At 38.0% G+C, this 23,170-nt stretch overlaps 1 protein-coding gene across 2 annotated transcripts in view; it reads right to left on the bottom strand.

Moving 5' to 3' along the window:
* Positions 1-5,600: 5,600 nt before the first annotated feature.
* The window catches only part of RAB3GAP1 (RAB3 GTPase activating protein catalytic subunit 1), a 94,197-nt gene continuing 76,627 nt past the window's right edge, over positions 5,601-23,170 (bottom strand). Inside the window, exons 18-25 of one of the 2 annotated variants that reach the window (XM_010984037.3) lie at positions 22,877-23,014; positions 19,451-19,678; positions 11,841-11,937; positions 11,639-11,742; positions 11,398-11,513; positions 9,823-9,925; positions 7,318-7,338; positions 5,601-6,481 (exon numbers count right to left, since the gene is read on the bottom strand). In XM_010984037.3, coding sequence (XP_010982339.3) covers positions 6,245-6,481; positions 7,318-7,338; positions 9,823-9,925; positions 11,398-11,513; positions 11,639-11,742; positions 11,841-11,937; positions 19,451-19,678; positions 22,877-23,014 — 1,044 coding nt within the window. In that variant the 3' untranslated portion in view covers positions 5,601-6,244. The remainder of the gene's footprint in view (positions 6,482-7,317; positions 7,339-9,822; positions 9,926-11,397; positions 11,514-11,638; positions 11,743-11,840; positions 11,938-19,450; positions 19,679-22,876; positions 23,015-23,170) is intronic. The other variant, XM_010984040.3, reaches the window with a different exon arrangement.

The raw sequence follows: 23,170 nt of genomic DNA, 5'->3' as shown, positions 1-23,170 counted from the left end.
CATTGGGATGGCTTGTGAAAGACACTTTTATGGTTCGAATTGTGACCCTGGCCCCCTTCCAAAAAATAGTAAGATATGTTTAAGTCCTAACCCCAGTACCTCAGACTGGGACCTTGTTTGGAAGTAAGGTCATTACAGATGTTCTCAGTTCAGATGAGGTCACACTGCAGTAGGGTGGCTGGTGTCACGGGAAGAGACACAGACATGGGGGTGGGGACACACTCTACCTCATGACGACAGAGGCAGACCTGAGTTCTGCAGCTGCGAGCCAAGGACCACCGACGACGCCGGCAACAGCAGAGCCTGGAACAAGGCAAGGAAGGGTCTTCCCTCCAGGCTTCAGCAGAAGCGTGGTCTCTCAACAACTTGATTTCAGACTCGTAGCCTCCACAACTATGAGACAATAAATTTCTGCCTTTTAACGCCACCCAGTTTGTGATACTTTGTTATCACAGCCTTAGGAAACCAATACTGTGGTGAATTCTCTTTTTCTCTCCTGGGAAATACTTTTCCTCACAGGCCTGCTGAGGACTGCAGACCACCAACTCACCAGCTTTGAACCCAACTAACAGCTCCTCCAGTATGAGCCAGCCCAGCCTGAGCACATCCTCCTCACAAGCCATTCGTCTGCCTTATTCTGGGACAAGAATGAAGACAAACCTGCAAACTTAAACAAAAATCATTCTATCATGGTTTTGCATGGAAAAACAATCCAGCTTTTTTTCAACCTGGTAGGGAAAAAATTTACCTCCTTAGAGAGGCTGACTCAGCTAGAAAGCCGCAGAGGGAAGTGTGCCTCTGTGCCGGCATCAAGATCTCCACCAGGAGCTGCCAAAGCCCCACGCTGCCCAGGTTGCCCTTGGGGAGTGCAGGAGAGGAGCACACCCTCGAACCCAGGGCCTGGGCCACATTTCTGTCCTCCCCCGGCAGGGGCCAAGTGCGGGCCTTCTGTCCAGTGGCCTTTGTTGGTGGATAAGCTCTCCCTGGGAATGATCCCTGCTGTAGGTGAGAGTGTTTTCTAGGGGAATTTATCCACGACCACCTGTCAGACATCACAAGCTCCCAGAGAAAAAACTGCTGGCAGAGGAGTCCTGCTAATATGAACTAGCTCTATTTTGTATTTCAGTAAGTAGGCAAGCCCACTTTCATAGGCTGATGCCAAGCTCCCCTTCTCAGCTAGAGAAATGCAGACAGCAGGCTTCTGGCTTCCAGGAATTAAACTTCTGGTTTCATGGTGCCCAGTGGCCAAAAAATGGAGCTGAGGAGATTCAAACAAAGTTTTGCCACTGAGAGGCATTCATGCTTTCATTCATTGTTTGCCGAATTACAAGTCCTGTCCGTTGCCCTGTGTGCCCAGAAGAAAGGAGCTCACAGCAAGAGTGGGTTACAGTTGGCCTGAAACAGACTCAATGGGCTTCACACTCTTACCCTCTTCCTCACATGCCTCCCTGCCCCCCGTCCCCTACCCTCCAGCTCCTGGCAAAGAACACTGAGCACACAGCAACCAAAACCCCATCTGGCTTCAGCAGAAGTGTTAAGTGCACCTCACGATCTTCCCTCCCACAGAGGAAGTCACCTCTATTCTTTCTCAGTAAGAACTGTATTACCTCTCCGAATGCACTGGTTACTCTGCAAGCACTGGTCACACCAGTCAGTGTTTAGTCTGCATCTTACTGACATTTCAATGGCCTATCAATGCCCACCTTCAAATACTTTTTTTCTTGGCTTCTAGAACATCGCACTTAACGGTTTTCCTTGTACTTCAGTGGCTACTCCTCAGTCTCCCCTGGCCGTCCTCCTCTTCCTGATCTCTGGTTCAATCCCCAAACCATCTCTTTGCATTGTATCCACTCCCAAGGGGTCTCACACTGTTCTATGGCTTACGTACTATCTGTATCTGAATTTCCCAATTTACAGCACAAGCCCTAACCTTCTCCTTAAACTCCAAACTTACATAATCACCTGTGATTGTATTAGTTATCTATTGCTGTGTAACACATGGCTCCCAAATTCAGCAGCTTAAAATAACAAGCATCATCTCACACAGTTTCTGAGGGCTGGCAATCCAGGAGTGGCTTAGCTCGGTAACTCTGGCTCAAGGTCCCTCAGGAGGCTACAGTCTTCTGAGGCTGGGGAGAATCCACTTCCAAGCTTACTCACATGGCTGCTGGCAGGAGCACTCAATTCCTCAGGATGAGGGCCTCTCCCTAGGGTTGTCTGTGACATGGCAGTCAATCCCCGCCCCACCCCCCCGACTGAGTGATGAGAGTGAGTGAGAGAAAGAGAGAGAGTGGGGGGATGGGGGAGAGGGGGACCTCAAGACCAGTATCTTTTATATACTAACCTTGGGAGATACCAACACTTTTTCAGTGTTGTGTTGCTCACAGAGACCAGCCCTGGTATAATTTTTCGGGGGGTGGGGACTACACAAGGGTGTGAGTACCAGGAGGCAGGAGGTGGGGAATCACTGGAGTCACCTTAGAGGCTGGCTACCACAGGTATGTAATTGGTTTCTCAAAACTAACACATCCTAACTCAAACTCTTCACTCACACCATCCCCCAACTTGCTCTTCCTCCATCTTCTCCATCTCAGCAAATGACAGCATCATTCACTCAGCTACTCAGGCTCCAAACTTTCAAGACCTCCTTGACTCTTCCCCATAGCCTCATGAATTCTATCAGCAAATTCTGTTCATTCTGCATTCAAAACATACACCCAATCCGATCACCTTTACCCTCTCCGCTGCTCCCACTCCAGGCCAAATCTTCAACACTCCTAACTAGTTTCACTGCTTCCTCCTCATTCTCCAGAACACACCAGCCAGAGTGAAGATTTTCTAAATGTCAGATCACAATACCCCCCACCCCCATTCAGAACTCTACACTGGGTTTCCCTTTCAATTGAGAGAACAAATCCAAACTCCAAATGCTCTGTGTTATCTGGTCCTTGTGCGTCTTTCTTTTCTTCACTCTCTTCATTTCCTCTACTCTCTATAACCACTGTGGCCTTTTCTCTCTGCCTCCAACACACCACGCTGACTCACACCCCTGGGCTTTTCTTCTTTTATCCTCTGTCTGGGTTCGTCTCTGGGCACCCACCAGGCCGGCTCCCTCACTTCATGCAGGTCTCTCTGCTCAGTGTCACCGCCTCACAGTGCCTCAGAGGCCTTCCCTCATCACCTGCCTAAAAAGCATTCCCTCTCCTCACAGGTAATTTGATGACACTAGGTGTCCCTTCACGTCAACTCCACGAGGGTCTCTTACCTGTCCTGTCACTGCTGTATCCCCATCTCCCAGAACAGTACCTGGCGCATAGCTGGCACTCAGTAAGCATTTGCTGAACTAATGAATGGGACATAAATATAAGTGCTTCGAGAGTTTTAAAAATCCCAGCCTAAAGAAAAATCTGTATTATTACAGTGGTACAAGAATATGCAGGGTGGGAGGGTCCACGTGAGGACACTTCATGTCAGTTCCACAAGCACTGGTCAGGCTTTTTGCCACACACTGCAAAGCACAAAGGAGGGGGAGAAACATTGGCGATAACTGCTACTTGCCAATTTAGTACAAGTTCTAGGACGTGTATATATTTTCTTAGCCTTCCAATCCATTTAGTGTGGTCTAAAACCCACCTGTCACCCCCCTGGTTCAAACTCTTCAGTGACTCACCACTGCCTGAAGATGGAGCCGGGAACTTCTTGCTGTGGTTTACGCAGAACTTCTAATCTCAGTTACCTCACCGTCTCCATTTCTTGCCTCTTTCTACTCTGGGTACCACACCCAGCCAAACTGAAATTCTGGCTATTCTCCAAAGACAGATTTTCTTTGTTTCTGGGGTTTTTGGAGTTTTTTTTTTTGCCCATTCTGTTTTCTCTGCCCAAAACACTTCCTTTGCCTCCCTGTATCAGTTAATTTTGCTGCATAACAAACCACCCAACTCTCTCCCCATTCTGCAGGCTTCTTTGCATGTCTCAGGGTCCCCAGGAGGAAGAGAACACAAGTCCCAACGTGCGGATAACTTTTCAAGTCTCTGCTTGGTAACACTCCACTGACCAAAGAAAGATTTGGCTAAGTCCAGACTGAAGGGCTGGAAAAAAAACTCCGCTTCATGAGAGCAGCAGCACAATGACAATACACTAGGGGCAAGAAGCAGGGAGGGAGGGAAATACATAGTTCATCTTTGCACACAATTTCCCGTACTTCGCCACCTCAGCTCCCACTCATCTTCTGGTCTCAATCTAGACATCATCTCCTCTAGGAAGATTTTCCCGATCCCTAAAGCCTGACTGAAAAACTTCTCACATTACACCTTACATTCACTATTACTGCATGTGTTAATCTCCACCACCAATGAATGAATGAACAAATTACTATGAAAAACGTTGGCTCTCCAGTTCATACAGTTGAGCTGACTGCACTCTCCATTTTCTGGCAATGTAACATCAGTCTTCCCTGCCTGACAGGAAGGTCACTGAAAGGAGGGAGTGTGTTCCTGTTTCTGTCTTACCTTCACTGCCTAGTACAGTACTTGATACAAAGTAGGTACTTACACGTATCTGGAAAATAAACAAACACATAACTACAATAAAAGTAAATGGGGTAACTGCCATTAAAAAAAAGGCACAAAGTATTTGAGACCCCTGCAAGACTCAGCAGGCTGCAAATATTTAGGAAAGTCTGAGACAGCATATAACTAACTGAAGTAAGGACAAAATGCCCAGTAGAGGGGAGAAAAGAAGAGAGTTAGCCAGAGAAAGCAACACTTTCCCTTTTATTGGATTCACAACACCTTTTTAAAATCCAACCTTCTCTTTGAAAAATGTTATTAACTTCCTCATTAGAAAGCAGACAAATTCTTGCCCTGGAAAGGTGTATTTTCTACTTGGTACAGCACTCAGTCCTTGGGCTCACATGCAGCTTACCAGCAGAAATCAAGTCCAGCATCCCAGAGGAAAGCGCTGCGGAGGCCAACAGGTAAAATCAACTGGGACCTCCCATAGCTCATATATACATATATATATGCATATATATATACATATATATGTACACACACATTTACATTTTATTTCTTTTACAAAAATAACAGTTTACACAGCTCTATTAATTCTTTAAAGTTACATAGACAAGGTCTATTCTTCAGTATAACCATTTTTTACTTTGCTTTAAAGTGGGAATTTTAGGCCTAAAAATAGATTTAAGGTTACTGAACAGAGGCCATATGGCAACAAAGACTTAACAAATTTTGATCATCACATAATTGGAAATATGTTGCTATTACCCTTATGCTGGGTGCTACACATCCGCATTGATTATTTTCATTTTACCTAAAATACAAAAGCAAAACAGTGCACTGAAGTAATCTATTCATTACATAGCATATACACTAAATTATACTAACTGCATGATAATCGCTATGTACGGAGGCTATATTTTTAGCATGTGCTCATCTCTACTTCATTAAATACAGTATCCAGCCAGCAACCACGGGAAAGGGGATGCATGCTGTACAGCGAGGAATGGAAAAATCTGCAGGGCGCTATCTTACAGGGCCACAAAGACAGACAAGTCAGACAAACACACCTTACAGGACACATCAGACTAAATCTGCAGTGACATTTAATGTATGGTCTTTATCAGAAGGAATACATTTACGTCACAGTTGTAGGGAAAAACACATAGACTGAAATTCCAGGCTTTCTCTGAGAAAATTCAAAATGCTCAGCAGAAGTTAATTAGTACAATAAAGATGGCCATCAGGTGACTGAACAGAATGTCATTTAGTATTTTAAAAACACAGATTCTGGGAATAGAAGCTACCACCAAAATATCCAGAAATCTGAGTTAACGGATACTCTACTTTGCATACTTGATACTAATAAATATAGTAAGTGTTTACAGAGACTATGAATACAGGGCAACAGCCTAAGAGATAGTCACAGAAGAGAGTAAATTAACATAATCCTACCAGAGTGAGTACAGAGAACTGCTATTGTTTTTAGTCTTCCCCTCCCCTCAAACAAGGGTCATCTCTTTGGGGAAGAAATCTTTCAACAGCTGAGGCCCACCCCTCTGCCCCCACCAAGGTACAACAGAGCCCAGTGGAAAGTCTTTCAGATGCTGGTATGATTCTCCATCACTGAACTGGACAGGTTCTCTTCATGGCCTCTAGTTCTGACACAGCCTCCCTCCCACGAAGGGGTCAGCACTGTCTCTGAGGCCACAAAAGAGGTAACTCTAGAAGAATCAGAAGAAGGAGGTATCTGATGAAAAGGCACCTGCAAGTCTGAAGTCCTCTTTGGTGAGAACACTGTACATGCGCTGAGGCAGAGCTCGGGAGTAGGGGGCAGGGCGGGGCACAGTGGTGCGCAAAATGAGCTCCCGGCCGGCTGGGGGCGGGAAGTCCGATGCCGAGTTCGGCCTCCTCTCTTCCAGGGACCCCATTCTCTTCAGGTCCTCCTCTGGCGGAGCCATGGCTGCAGCCTTGAAGAGAATCAAATGTCAAACTCAAGAGCAAGTGGAGTGCTAATCTCGGATCATTCTGAAGGACAGATGAACAAGCATGATAAATACATAAAAATGTTCTACATTACTCAGTAATGTAGTCAATTATGTTATGATTGCTCAAAAATCACAACAGAAAATGCAAGAAGCCTGAAACACTGCACGAGCAGCCAGAGATTACAAATAAACTGGTGACAGAGACAGAGGGATAACGACTGCCAGACAATCTGCTTCGGAAAGTGAGGGTCTTATTCAAACGTCTGATGAAGAGGGACAGTGGAGCTGTGCTGGTTTCTATATATTTCTTCTAGCAACGACCCAAGTCCAAGTCTGGTGTCCTCAGTCCAGTAAAGGAGCTGCTTCTCTCCAGAGTCTGGAAAGATGATTTTTATTTCTTCTTTCAATTCTTTTTAAGGTTCCTTTGCCAAATTAAAACTGGGGACATTGGTTTTGTTTGCTCAGTGACTAATGTGATGCAGAAGTGATAGAGGTTCATGAAATGTAGCAGTGGCCAAAAAAAAAGAAGTTTTAAATATTAGAGGCATCTATTTGTTTATTAAAATTGCATAAAATACATATTCCATTGAGCTTTCATTTTAACTCTGATCACTGTATTTCTTTCACAATACCATCAATTTGGCGAAAGTAATTCTTTGGGCAATGGAAATATGAAATCATGTTAGGCTAAACATCAGCAAGAAAGGTATGCTAGATCCAGACTGTTAAACAGGTGGTTGGTTAGTCTTAATGACCTCATGAAGTTACAGGGATGGGAAGGAACGAGGAACTATGAGGGACAAAGGCTATTTTGTTACCTCATCAGAAGATTCAGTCAGCTTGAGAAAGGGTGAGAAAAGAAACAGTGATGAAAAGGAAACAGGCAAGATGGTTTAAAAAGAGCTAGATAAGAGATTTCAAGATTATTTCAGAGACAGCATGCACTACATTAAGGAATATGATCCTATCAAAAGAATATCAAGACAAAAACACACAAAAACCACATACAACACACCTAGGTGTCAAACTGAGCAGACAAATCCCACTACTCATGCATCTGATGGCTCAACAGGTGACATACCATGTACCACTTAATGGGGAAATGATTCAGCAAAAATACAGCTCTTTTACTGAAGATTAAAATATTTTAAAAAGTGCTCATGGCTTAAAAAATAGATCAATGAATTTTAAGATTAGATGTCTGAGTTATTCAATTTAGCAACATGAAAAGCAAAATCCAATCAGTTTGTTTGCTGAATTCAATTTAAATATGAATATACCACTGACACATGTAATCATGAAGTTTATTAAAATGCATAATTTTTAAAGTTCTAAATATGTAAAGTTGTATGCTATAAAATTCTCAGAAATTAAAAAAATTTTTAAATGTTAAAAATCTTGATTTATTAGTAGAATTAATAAAAAGTATTCATTAATTATGAAAAATTACATGAATAAACTTGAATGGTTTCTATTAGCCAGACATTTAAGAGCTGAGTTTAAAAATGTATCAACCAGGTGCTTGCTATATGGATTTCAGTCTGCCAATTCCCTAAAAACATTTACTACAAGATTTGAAAGTTTGAAATACTTTAAAATTATATAATGTGGGATCAATGTATAATTCAGTAACCATTAAAGGGAATTAGCTATACAGTGAGGCCAAGAAGATGATACACTTCTGTGTGTACTGATGTAGAAAGATAATTACATTAAGTGGAAATTAAGAACAAAGTAAATTATATAATATCCTATTTTATAAAATTTATATATATTTGTATATACTAGATGTTAAATAACAATTATCATCAGTGGGTAGTGAGACTGATGTGATTAATTTTTAGTGTGATTAATTTTTTTCTTTATAATACTCTACACATTATCCAAATTTTTAAAGGAAGATTTTACTTACAGTCTGGGGGAAAGAGGCCCTTTCCATACTGGGGAAAATAATTTTGCTTAACTATTTACAACAATGAGAATGTTACACTCTCAGCATTAAAAATATAAATACTTTAGATTTTAAATCCTCTTAACCTACAGATTTTAAAAAATGAGGAAAGAATTTTTGCAGTATGAGGAAAATTCGTGTTGGTGTTAACAAGGAAATGTACTTGTAAGCTTCCAGCTAGTAAATTGGAGAAGATATTTTAGGATGTGAAAACAAACTTGGTTTTTGGGTTCATGCCAGAGACAAAAACAAAATAAAGTAAGCATCTATTGTTTGCTAGAACTCTAATTTATAATGAAATAAAATACTTGGTTTTTAACTTGAAATCCTTACATTTAGGGGGCAACCCCATAAATAATCTCAGGGTTTTATATTTAGTTCTTGCTAAAAATTCAGAGAAGTATATTTGACTATGATTTTGAATATTTTAACTAGGACGCCAGACCAACTCAAAGGAGATTATAAAGTATTTATTTCATGTGTAAACCCATGAAAATTCTTTTTCTTATTTGATTGTGAGAATTACACCTTCAAAACTGGGTCATTCTAGTGTCACCACGGTGCCATATAGGGGGCAGCCTGTACTTGGTACATTTCAAAATACTTTTTTCAGAATCTTTAACGAACCCAGAAATGAGAATCATCTGTAGAATGCTAGTGACTCTTAACCAGATCAGTACAGAGAGAATCAACACAAAGTATAACTAGTACCATCCACATAAAAAATCCAACATCTTAACAGTTTTAGAGTGGCACAAAGTACTATGTAATTTTTAAACCTTTATCTTCATCAGTAGAGATCATGACAAAAGTTTTCAAATTGGGCTTTATTTCTGTGCTGAAGATTTATTTCCATGGTCCTAAAAATCTGAGTCTTGCTCTCTTTCCTAGGAAACCTCTCAAGTTATATCTCTTTACCATTATAAAAATAGTTAGATTTACTAACTTCATACATAAGCTAAGTTGTGAACCCATTTGCAGTACATGGAGTTTAAAACTGGTAAAACTAAATCAATCTTCTAATCAAATTAGGAAACTATTCTAATTCAAAAGTAGTAAACATTTTTTTCCACAGCACAGCACTGGTCATTGCTAACTAAGCCCCTATCAGATTCTTTAACAAGAGATTTCAGATCATTCTAACTTCTGAAATTTAGGTACTAAAATAAACTTACCACTTTACTTAAACATGTAAGAAAGTAGATGGATTTCAAAGACTAAGAAGTCACTGTGGAGAGTCATTATTTCTTCAAGGGTCAAACCCATTGTTCAGTTAGCAGCTGTATAATCGGCCATGTGGGGGAATCAAACAGTCCTTACTGAGTAGAGGCCTGGAGAGATCGTGATACAGACAACCAGGGATCTCACATACCCTCTGAGCATTCACAAACAGCTTGTGAATGATCCTGCCAGCATGTCCTCTTCCTGCGCCAACAACTAACACTTCGGGTTGCTCCAGAAGGCAATTCACAAACCTAGGAGAGAGACGTAATGAGAGGACAGGAAGAGAGCTGCTCAGTTCACCCTGGGTCAGTCTCCCTGATTAATTTTGTGGACAAACCCAAAAAATGCTACTTGTGAACCCTACTAAGGCTGGAGTGGAAATTTTCTAACAGGATAGACTGGCACTTGGAATTAAAATTGACTCAAATGACAATCATAAGGCCTTTCAACAACGTTCATAAAAATTTTTTAAAGCCCATGTCTGTCAAAGTGTAAAAAGAAATATTCCGTCTATTTCTTTCAGACTAGAAGTTTAGAAAATGCCACAGTAAATAAAATCTTTTTTAAAAAGGTTTTTAACAATAAAAATCAAGTTTAATTTATACAGCAAAGCAATGATCCATATTTCTCATTTTCTTTTAAGGTGTGTGTGTGTTTGTGTACACTTAAATATATGTTTTGCTGAGCAAAATCTCAATTGTAAACCGAGCCATTATGTGCAGGAAACACTGTACTTCCAAGTATATCACAGATAACGTACAGTAGAGCTAAAAGAGTTGAAGGCAGAGAGCCATCAAGCCTACACCACCTGCTCACTAATTCATACTGTTATTTTAGAAACAATTCCTTTGATTAGAGTGTATTCTTCTCATTCAAAAGGAAGGAATTTTCAAGAGCAAAGAAGGCTGGGAGAAAATTTCACTCAACAAAAGATATATTCAAACAAGAATTTGTAAAAAGCTATAGCAAATGCCCTGTCATATAATATTAATTATTTAACATCAATAATGCCATTTCTTGTGGAAAGGCTGATGAAAATTTTAGTTATCACAAATTCAAGCTGCTGAAGTAGCTAATTTGGAAACACTTTATCACATATTAAAACAACATTGTCCTTTCAAGTACCTCTGGCAAAAAATGGACAGGGACTCACACTGACAGGGTCCTTTCGAAATGGTCCAAGTCTGAGAAGGAGGAAAAGACTGACCCAGTCACTTGCCTCATCCTGGAGAGGCCATCTGGTCACTCTTTCAAAACATTCACAAGGCTCAGAGGACATGCACATTTGCTACCACAAATCTTGCTTAGAATTAAATAAATAACTAGGAATATTGAGCAGATATACAGTTTTGGTACACCTCCCCTGTACTTAAGGAACAGTGAGAGCAGAAAGCAAAGGCCTGGGGCATTTCAAGTACAAAGAGTGACTAGCTAGTTCCTCCACAGGCAACTGCTCCAAGAGCAAACAAGGACATTCCTAGAAAAAGAGACCTGGTAGACTTGGCTCTAAAAGTGGGAAGAATGGAAACATGTGGCAAATACTCAGAAAAACAGGAGAGGTCAAATCCTATGATAAATAAATATTCCTCTGTCTCTAGCCAATGCTTGTTACAAATAATATAGGACCACCACAAAAGAATCTCAGTATTATATGAAAACTGTCTAAAGAGAGTGGTGGCTTTTCCCACCACAGACAAAAATGAGTTATTCAAATAGCAATTACCTTTCAAGATCTTCCTTTTCCTCCTCTTGTTCGCATTTCTCAGTTCCAAACTTGGCTTTCAGTGAGCGGGCTCTAGCAATTATAGCTTCTACATTAATAATTTGATGGATGATTTCCTAACAGTGCAAAAGGGAGAGATGTATATTGGAAGACAGCAAAAAAAAAAGCAAAGCCTTTTAAAAATTTACCTTTAAAATAGTCATTGCCAAGTGGGGAAAATGCTTGGCAAGATCAGACTTACTTCCAATTTCTTGTCTTCTGGATTGGGGAAGTGCAAAACTTTACTGGAATGAGATATTATCTGCTTTATAATCTTCTTAACTGAAGAAATGTTTTCCAGACTTTCTATTTTTAAAAAGACCAAAGCCATCATTAGGTAAGTTAGGCAAAAATCTACTTTCAATTTGGAAAGGACCTAATGACTAATCAAACAAGACATTTACCTTCTTCCTTTACCTTGAGTACGGCTGCATGAATTACACAAGGTAACAGGTGCCGAGCAAGGTCTGCAGGTTTCTGTACTGCCAGATAGTGCAGCACCTGAAGGAGACACACAGAGTTAAAAAAAAAACATTCCATGCAGTTGTCAAAGAAGAAAGCAGCTATTTACAAAATTAAAAACTCTGTACCACTGAACTCATATCTGTAACAAGAGTAGAGAAGACCTCTCTTCTCTTAGTACCTACCCCTAACTCATTCAGGTAAGTAGCTACCACTTCCAAAGGTAAGAATAATGTTACTGAATAGAGCTAAAAACGTCAGTCTTTAATAATGGTGAATACTCATAATGTTTTTTCCTGCTTCCATATGTAATACGTGCAAATTAGGAAAATACAAAGAAAATTAAAACCACCTGCAAATTATACCTGCAAATTATACCACCTAAAGATAACAACTATTACTGGTGGAGCGTTTTCAATTCTAGGATTTTTTAAGATTTCAAATATACACAATATATTAAGTGAATTAATATTATATAAAATACTGTTTTGTAGCCTGCTTTCCTAACTAAAGATTTCCTAACATTGCTAGTGACCTTCTGCTAATTTTTTTGGTTTGTCTAAGTTGTTTTCATTTATTGTTTTTTCCAAAAATGGAAACTGTTTTATTATTCTTCTGACTGAAAAAACAGAGAGAGAAGTACATGTTAACATATGGACCTTACCTTTAAAGTCCTTATTCAACAGTGGTAAAAGACAAGATAAATATAATCTAATAATGTGAGCCTGGCTGATAAATGTTCACAAATCTCAGAAGTAAATAAATAAATACAGAGAAGTATAATGTAAAAGTTCTCTAGAAATCCTACTTCCTAAGGAACAACACATTTTTGTGTTTATTTTCTCAGACTTATTTTTATGCCCATTTAAACACAAAGATACAGATAAAAATGCAATTTCTTAACAAAAACTCATGATATATATACACTTTCTTAACTTGCTTTGTTCATTTAATGATTTATGATTTTTCTTATTTGGCTTGGAGGGTTTTGTGTGTTTTGAAACATTTTTAAAATTAAGAAAACACAAACCAGAGTATTTTATAAATAGTTTAAAGAAAACACAAACATTTGTTTACACACCAATCAGCTTAAGAAACAGAAGATTACTAATACTTTCCAAGTCCCCCATGTGCCTCCCTGACCAAGTCTCCCTTCCTCACGCTCCGCACCCCAGTGGAACTACTGATCCTTCTTCTGCTTTTCTTCATAGTTGTCTCCCATACGTATATAACCCTAGATATTGTGTTGCTTAGTTTTATGTGGTTTTAATCTTTATATAAATGTAATATTTCTGGTTATGCCCCTCAGTGACTTGTTTTCACTCAGCATTGTTTCTGAGATGCACTGATCCGTGCTATCATTTATTTATTTAACTGCTGCATTAAAATGTTCCTCCTCCATCCCCATTTTTGGGCTATTACAAATAATGCTCCTGTCACATTATTTCATATGTTTGCTGGTGCCAATGCGGAGGAATTTCTTCAGGGTATGTATCTAAAAACAGAATTAGGTTATGTATAAGACAATGCCAAATTATTTTTTAAATACTCAAGTCATATTCCAATTCCTTTTACTAAGTGTTTCAACAGATTTACATTCTTACATAAAGTAATCAGAGTTCCCATTGTTCTACCTTCTTATTAAAATTATTTCAAACTTTTTCCTTAACTTCAGAAAAACAAATTTGCAAGAATATAAAATTTTTGCATATCCTTTGCCTAGATTCATTTGCTAACCTTTTACATCCTCTTATCACATGCATCTCTTCTCTGTATGTGCATACAATACATATTTTTTGAAAAATTTGAGATCAAGTTCCATACATGATGTCCCTTTATCCCCAAATATCTCAGTGTGTGTCCTAAAATTATGAATGTTTTCTTACATAATATAAATTATTTTGATTATATAAAGTAAATTTAACACTGATCAAATACTTTTTTTAATATTCTTAAATTTTGCTTTAACTTAATTGGGAACTAATTCATATATTTTTTTTTCTTTTTTGGTTTTATTAGGTAGATTACAATTCAACTGCACATATACATTATATTCCATGTAAATATATATACTGTATACTGCACTTTTTTTTAGTTTACATACATGTACTGATCATTGTTTCTAAAAACAGATTAGAGCTTTAGCTTTTTAAATTTACATAGTTATCAAAGGAATAAAGGCAACTACAAAATAAGAATCAACAGAATGTGGTAATCCAATCATAAAGGACAGTGTGTTTACACATATTCAAGAACTCAATCATCTAAGTTATAAATAATAAGTAGTTCATCTGTGTCCTTATTATTACTATTATTTTTTAGATTCCTCATATAAGTGATATCATATGGCATTTTTCTTTCTCTTTCTGGCCCACTTCGCTTAGAATGATGATCTTCAGTTCCATCCATATTGCTGCAAACGGCATTATTTTATTCTTTTTTATGGCTGAGTAGTAATAAAAAACACTGATCAAATACTTTTAATCTAACCTATTATCCTTAGCAGAATTTTGTCAAATGACAGAATAATGTCTGTTCTGACCTCTCCCCACCACTATACAGGATCCAGCTAAGGGTCACGCATCGTCTTTACTTATCCTACCTCTTTAATCTCAGTGAATCTGGAAGTTTTCCAGTCTGTTTTATAACATTGACATCTTGAGTATAGTCATCTTCCCCTTTGTGGTTAACAAGATTCCATATTTTAGTCATATTTCCTTAGTTTAAAAAAATTGAGATATAATTTATGTACCATAAAATTCACCACTTTAAAATGTACATTCAGTGGTTTTTTAGCATATTTACAAGGTTATGCAACCATTATCTTAGTCTAGAACATTTTTATTACCCCCAGAAGAAACCCAGTACCCAATAGCAATCACTCCCCTATTTCTCCCACTTTCCCTAATCCTCTGGCAACTATTAAACTAACTTTCTTTCTCCACGGAGCCTACTCTGAGTATTTCATATAAATGGAATCATGTAATCTGTGGTCTTCTGTTTCTGGATTCTTTCACTTAGCATGCTGCTTTTAAGGTTCATCCATGTTGCAACATATATCAGAACTTAATTTTTATGGCTGAATAACATTCCATCATACAGATATACCACATTTTGCATATTCATTCATCAGTTGAAAGACATTGGCATAGTATAAGAGACAGATCTAGTTTTACCTTTTTCCAAAAGGTTATTCAGTTATCCCAAGACCATTTATTAAAAGGGCCACCCATATCCCAGTGATCTGAGATGCCAATTTTTATCATATACTAGATTTCTACATGTAGTTATGGACTTTGTATTCTGTTTCATTGAGCTGTCTACTTATGTGCCAGTATCACATTAATTAAACAGTGAGGCTCTGTATGATGCTTTAATATCTGATTGGGTTAGTTGCAACCCTCTCCCTCCCTTTCCCCCATAGCTTTCTTTTCAATCTGTTCTTAGCTATTCTTGCATGTGCTTTTTAAACAATTCACCCATTTAAAGTGTACAATTCAATGGTTTTAGGTGTATGTACAGCCAAAATCATAATTTTAGAACATTTCCATCACTCCAAAAGAAATCCTAACAGTCTACTCTCCAAACCCCTGAGTCCTAACTTGCATTTTTATTTTTCCAAGTGTGAACTTTAGTACCAACTTGTCTGCCTCCAGGATAAACCCTTTTTGCATTTTATTGGGATTGCACTAAACTTATAATTTAGGGAGAATTGAACTTAATGATATTGAGACTCCCTAACCAAGAACAAGAGGTATCTTTCTATTTGCTCAAGTGTGTTTTTCAAGAGTGTTTTCTTTATTTAGACTTCAAACATTTCTTGTTAAGTTTATTTCTAAGTATTTTAGTATTTTTTTACCTCTTATAAAGAAAATGACATTTAAACCTTCAAAATGGCTATTATTTGTTTATATTAATGCTACTAGTTGGATATTAACTTTATATATTCTGTTGTTTGAATTAGTTTTATCATTTAGATTTCTCCAGTCTCCAGTATATTGTCACACAATCTGCAAAGAGGAAGTTCTTTTTCTTTTTAGCTCCTATGCCTCTGCTTTATGATGTAACAATTTTCTGCTTAGACCTATTAAAGCAGTCAATTACATAAACAGATTTTCAAATAACCATCCTTGCATTTAATTAACATGTGTTACTTTACTTTTGGGGGTGGGGGGAGTTTATGTCTGTCTGTCGGTCTGTCTTGTGGATTGAACTCAGGACTTAGTGCACGCTACACTGAGCCATACCCTCCCCCCAACATGTTATTTTTTTAAAGTAGTAGTAGTCTGTTCACTTAGGATTTTTGCATTCAATTTCTTAAGTATTACTGATCTGTAACTTTTTTTAATATGTTATCTTTATCAGGTTTAGATACCCTTGTTATAGTTACTTCATAAAAAAGACTTTGGGAAATTTCCTTCAACTACTATGCATTGAAACAATTTATGCAGCATTGGAACAATCTGGTCTCTCACCACTTAGCTGAATTCGCCTGTGAAACCATCTAGGCCTGCTGCTTTTTTATTGAGAGTGTGTTAAAAGTCCCCTTGTATTAGTGTGTTTTGATCTGCTTCTCCTTACATCTCCTATGGTTTCTGTTCTATACAGATGGTTACTTTCTTATCCAGTGCATAAACATTAACAATTGTATATCCTTGTTCTGAAATATCACTTTAGACTATAAAGCATCCTTATCTCATTTAATTTTTTTCTGCTTTAATTCTATTTTGTTTGCCATCAGGATCATAACCTCTGCTTTCCTAATGTTTTCATTTACCTGGTAAATCTTTGTCCATTGTTTCTTTTGTAGCCTTTTTGAGTCATGGCATCCCTTGTTTACAGCAGAGAGTTGGGTTTTATATGACAATCTTATATTGTAGTTACTCCGTATGTGATATGCTCTTTATTATGTGTGTTTCTCTATTTGGTGTCCATTCTTTGCTTCAAAAAATTTTGTTGTACTTAGGAAGGTTTTGTTTTTATTCTAGTTGATATCCTTGCATTAATACCATTTATGCTGCCCTTAATTCCCCTATGTCTCTATTTTATGAAAGGGTCTGAAAATTCTAAATGGTATCCCCTGATTACCACCTATTGTTTATGTAACAGTCAATGATTTCATTCTGCTTTCCTCCTCCTCTCTTTTTCCATCCCAACTTTTCTAGTTGCATTCTTTCTACTTTGTCCCAACATACAGTTTTAACATATTCTTCTTCTACCCATGTCCCCATCTAGCTTTAGTCTTAGCTCTAAAATTAAATCAATGAAATGCTCACCATAAGCCCTTTGCCAAAGTCTCCCCAGTCACCTCTTGGTTGGATAAATTCATCCTCCTATACTATGTTGTTCAATAAAGCAGCCACTAGCCACATGAAGCCATTTAAAAATCTGGTTCTTATGCTAGCCACACTTCAAGGGCTCATTAAAGCCACACATGGCCAGGGGCTACCATTTTGGACAGCATAGCTATAGAACACTCAGAACACTGTAGAAAGTACTACTGGACAGAGCAGCTCCAGTGGATTCCCCAGGAAGGGTGCATGTATACAGCTGTATGTGCAAAAACTCAGAGAAAACATTTTTATAGCCTTGACTACCTGGACATGTTGATAAAACACAGTATCTTTAGTTTTTATTTTTTGCTTTTTTTTTTTTTTTAAACACTGCTCCACATTGCTGTACTTTTGAGAAATCTGTTAACTGTCTAATTCTCTTTCCCTTGTAAATTATTTTCACATTTTTGCCTGGAGGACCTGAGAATTTTATTTTTTATTATTTTTAAAATATTTAAAGTCTAGTAGTTTTACAATGATATAGTTTGAGTTCACTACTCTTAGCTTCCCCCTGCACCCAGAGAGCCCTTTCAACATGCAAATCCAAGTTTTCTTTTATTTCCAGGTTTTCTTAGGTTGCAGTTTTAAGTATTAGTTCTGTTCTACTGTTTCGATTTTTCTTTTTCAAAGACTCTGATAAAATGAATATTATCCCTCCTTTTCCTGTCTTGCATTTCTACTACTTACTCTCCAATCCCTATGACTCTATTATCTCATTTTCTTTCTTTTGGCTGTTCTGCTGCTTTTCCTTGATGCCTGTTATTAAATTTAAATATGAACCTATTCTCTGGTGGACCCCACGTAATTTAGTCTTTATTTTTGATATGGTTGTCTTTTTCTTCTAGTTCTATGCCGAGTTCAATCAGCAGTAGTTTCATTTCGTGGGGGTTGGGGGTTCATTTGTGCCCCTGTTTTTAGTATTTCTGATTAAACATAATTTTTCACATCCCTCCCTGCTTGTTTGAGAGTATCTGATTCAGTCTGGACTATTATGTTACAAACTTCTTCTCCTTTGTGATCAACTTTCTGGGAAATGTTTTTACTAGCTGAAATGATCCAAATTGCATTTTCTGGGTTTTTTTGTTTTGTTTTGTTTTTTTAGTAGTTTTGTGTAGATATGGTCTGCTCTTTACTATTACTGGTCATGTCACAGTCTGAAAGTGCCCTCTTTTGCACAGTTTATTTAATGGATGGTGGGAGATGCGGGAGGTTGATATGCTTATTTCAGTTTCTATAGGATCTTTAATTTTCTCCATATTTCCTTCTTTGCCACCATTACTTTATCTCTAAGGGGTACATCATTCCTACTTTGATACCTGCTTCTTCCTAAGGCAGAGTCTCTCCGAATGTCCACTTTTAGTCCTGCTTATTTTCAAGCCCCTTCCCTGCAGCCAGTGCTATTAACTCTCAAGCCCTATCTATCAGCGTTGAGCCTTCTGGCACTTAGTATTAGGAGCAATCTTTCTGAGGTGACTGTGCTCCATCTAAGTCTTCTTCAGCTTCATCTCAGCTCTTCTTAAGACCCCTTGTACCCACTCTCTACACCCACAAGCTTACAACAGTGAGATCTCCACTGGAATTTGGCTTATTTCTCTACTTGGTTAATTCAAAGATCACTGTAATCTATAACTTGTAGTAATGCTGAAGGCATGGATTTGTTTCCTCTACTTATTAATTTCATGGGGTTTTTGGGAGGTGGGTGGGTGGGAGAGTATGTGAGACAACTTGGTATCAGGTGGCTGCCACTTTCCTCCAGAACTCTAAATGTTTTTTAATAATTTCAGAGTAGTCTGCTGAATGATTATACCATGATTTATTGAACAAAGCCTTATTTTTGGAAACTATGGCTGTATCTACTTTTTCACTAAAAAACTTTCTTGCTTGCACATTGAGCTTTCTGTATTTCTCATTATTTCCTTAATAAAAATTTTTGGTAGAATTGCTACATCAAAGGACATTATCATTTTCAAGGCCTTTGACGTATGCTGTGAGATGGTCCAATGATAAGCATTCTATGTAAAATACGCATGTCTTATTCTTTGGCCCATTTGTAACCAGTTCTAAAATCTTAAATGTGAGTATCAGTTACATAAAAGACTCATTATTTCAATGCTTTGCTTCCCAGGTATGTCCAAAGCTCTCATATCTATCATAGTGAGTTTTTAAAATGCTAGAACAACGATAAGCAGTCTAGTGTTAGAGACCCAAACTCGAGTTACCTTTTCTGCTTCCCGTGTATCATCGAAGAGTCTCCTCTGCCTTCTAGCAGGAATTGGCTTAGCTGTTTCCCAGGCTTCTACCCACATATTGCTTGGAATCTTCATTCGGGCACTCAGTTCTCCTTTCAGAACCATGTTGCCCTTTTCATCAATCACTTCCTCTTCAATATAATCCCGGGGTGAGTACCATCTCACAAAATCTTCCAGAAAACAACCTGGATTAGCTGCCTAAGATAGGCAAAAAAGTTCAGCAGAATCAAATAAAAATCAACAGTTACCGATAAACTTGTTTTCAAGATTATATTTTCACAAAAAGCGTATCAATTCTTTACAAATTCTAGTATGTGACTTGAGTTTGGGTGTCACCTTTAAATCAGGTCAGATGTTAAAGTACCAAAAATGTTTTGTTTTTACTGTCTCCATTTTATAGAAAAAGAAAACATTTTCATTTGATGAGTTTGGAAATAAAAGTCTGATGTAAAGTGAAAATAATTCTCTTCAACAGACTAAGTTTTGTAAGTTACTTTAAAATTACAGAATAACAACTTCTCAATATTTAGAAAAGAATCAAATAAGCTCAAGTCAATTAAATAACACACAACATGATCAGAATAATAACACAATGATGGAAAAGTTCTGCTTTTTTTCCTCAAAAAAATCAGTACTGGCACTACAATAAATATCAGCTAACCTCAAAAATGTTCTATCCAGCCATCAAATTCTTGTGCTTTATATAACAAATTACCATCATGTAAATTGTTTTTGTGCTATTAAGGAATTGGAATTCAAATTATTGTTTTTCAGGCTTCTGAAACCAAACTAATTAAAGTTTTATTTAGTCAATAATTCTACAGAATTAACAGTGATGTATGCCAAAATCCTTTAAGTAACTACATTCGAGGCTGAAAAAAAAGGTGTTAGTAGTAAGTCATGGAGATCCTTCTGCAAGTGCCCAGTAATGTATTAGTAGAGTACTAAGGATGGGCAGCCCCTTAATACTCAAAGGATATGTATACACACATTAAACACACACCTTCTTGGTTATAATTCTCTACAATATATTCTTCCTGCTATGAACACTAAATTTAATTGCTTGAAATAATAAGCAATGTTAAGCATTACCAAAAAATGCTATGTAAAAGGTCATTTTCTTTCTTTTTAAATTAAATTAACCTCAGACCAAAATGAAAACCAACATGATGAAAATGGTCAGCCTTAAATTGGAAGAGCAGAACTGCCAATTTCTCCTTATTGAGGCTCTCTGGCTACCAGCTTAACCATCCCCACCAAAGTAGGAAATCTCCGAGGGGATAAGAAATCCGAGGAGAGTCCTTAACTGAGAGTTAATAACAAAAACTTCCGAGGGCTATGATGTCATGGCAACATAAAATTGCTGTGAACTGCAAAAGGTCAAGATTACTGTATGACTCAGGATTCATGCACAAAGATTGGATATTAACCAGGCAACACCACACCCACATGAAAACAGCTCAGAAAAGTAGAGAGATAGGCCTTGAATGAAGAGAGTGAACCCGAAAAAGAAAATACTGAACTCCTATACAGCAGAATGTGTTAAAGAAAGACATTTCACACCAGAATTCTTCCTTCTGGTTGTCCTTACTCTACCAGGCAGAACATAGCACTAAAAGGAGAGGCCTAAGGCTAACTTCAACTACACCTGATCTTCCTTCTATTGTTACAGGTGTGTACTCCAAGGGAACGCTCCAGAACAGGCCCCGTCCTTCTGGAATTGTGAGGTGCAGGTACCTCAGGTACTTATCAGCATTTATCCGAAGCTGTGGGGACTCTTCCACAGCCCCTAACACCAAGTCATCCCTATACAAAACGGGAAAGTCAACCTTTCTATTTTAGAGTGACTACATATTTCCTTAAATACATTATCTGATTCCCACATATGGGCAGATGTGTAAGTTGGTTATGTAAAATACAATCTATCTTCTGGTTAAAACAATATTATTGTAAGAGATCTGTACATTACCCAGGTTAGTCCAAGAGTCTAATGGACCAAGAAGCACAGTGTTAAAAGAATTACATAGAACCTCACCATAGGGTGTGAATGTGTTTCTGTGGGGAAAAGCTTTCACAGTTCCAATTAAGAATTTCCTCCTGTATATGGCTCCACAAGGACATTGCAGCAGGACAGGGACAGATGACTACGAAGGCAGCTAGAGGTCAGGTTAAAAACAATAGCTGCTATGGAGGCTAGTACTTCCTACTCTCTGCACATACCCTAAGCCAATTCCTTTCTCTATCTTTTTGATTTAATACATACCCTGAGGGCCTACTGGCTTTTCTTTATCCACTGTACCAACTATCTGTTTCAAAACAACACATCTCTCTGTCTCACGGCAGAATAGAACTCAAAGATTTTCTGTATCTCTCTTGTCTCTAAGGAAAACATGCAGCTCTGAAGAGGTTTACTAAAGATACTTCTTTTAGGAAAGACGGAGAAACAGGCAGGGAATAAAAAGGCTTCCTTTTATTGTCACTTAACTCTGTTAGCAAGGAAGACCAAAGAAGCATAGGTTTTCATGAAGTGTTTATGCTGAAATATCAAACTCAGGCTGGCCTACATAGCACAAAAGCAGGACTGAGTAAGGGCTATGGAATGGAGAGATGGAGGAGAAAAGTCTGGGCGTGGCAGACCATTCAGAGCATCAGTAATAGAAAAGGAAAGCTCTGTGGCCCACTGGGCTACCCTTTTTTTTTTTTTTTTAAATATATATGGACTTGCCTCTGCTTTCAATAGTAAGTAATTCAAAAACAAAAACTTTATTCATCCCTGGGTTTCTAAACTAATAAACCAAATGTCACCATTCTCTGAATCCTTTGTCTTCTAGATATAGGCCTATATCTAAACCTAAAATATTCTTCTCTAGGAAGCAAATGCCTACTCATCCTATACTGTGACTCTTCTGAGAAACCTTTCATGACCCCTACTCAGTAGAGTCAGTCACCTTTTTGACCTTGCTTTCCTAAAAGAACATAGTAATTACTGACATATCCCCTCCTACCACCTCAACAGACTGTAACTGAGGATAAACACTGCTTATCTGACCACAGTGTGAGCCACAAAGTAGGCAAGAATGAAGCAACCTATGTAAAATCCTTGCATTAAATTGCCTGAATACACACAAAGGAAGAAAACACCCTAATACACATACAGAAATGATTCAATTCTCAACTTTCAGCCATTATTCAAAGATTGTTCCTCTCTTTTTTTAAACTTAAGAAGTTTGATCACAACCTTGAGGGAATGAAGGTAGGGTGTTATAACTACTAATGAAATCAAAACGTTTCATGAAAAAGACATTCAGACCTTCATACCACTTTATAGAGTGACCTTCACAGCTTCATCCCAGAATAGCTCAAAGCAGACTCCTGAGCTCTGAAAGTGTGACCCACCTTAAAAGACTCCATATCTGAGAGCAGACAGGCACTCTGCATGCGTGCTCGGAGGTGAGCCCCTTCTGCTGATGTACCTAATTTAGCTAGAACCTCTGACTGCTCTTCTAGCAGATCTTCCGTCATAGGTGCTGGTTCCTGTGAAGCACAAAAGGACGAAGCTCATGAACAGCTTTTTTTAGACAAAGCAGAAGTGTAAAAATAGAATAAAAACAATTATTTCAGCTCTAGCAGTCACAAGATAGGTATCCAAAAGAATTCAGAATTCACAAGTGTTTTGGAACCTACATGAAA

This window comes from Camelus dromedarius, chromosome 4 (genome assembly GCF_036321535.1).
Source record: "Camelus dromedarius isolate mCamDro1 chromosome 4, mCamDro1.pat, whole genome shotgun sequence".
In the NCBI taxonomy this organism is placed as follows: domain Eukaryota; kingdom Metazoa; phylum Chordata; class Mammalia; order Artiodactyla; family Camelidae; genus Camelus; species Camelus dromedarius.
This window is presented reverse-complemented; position numbering and strand designations above follow the sequence as displayed.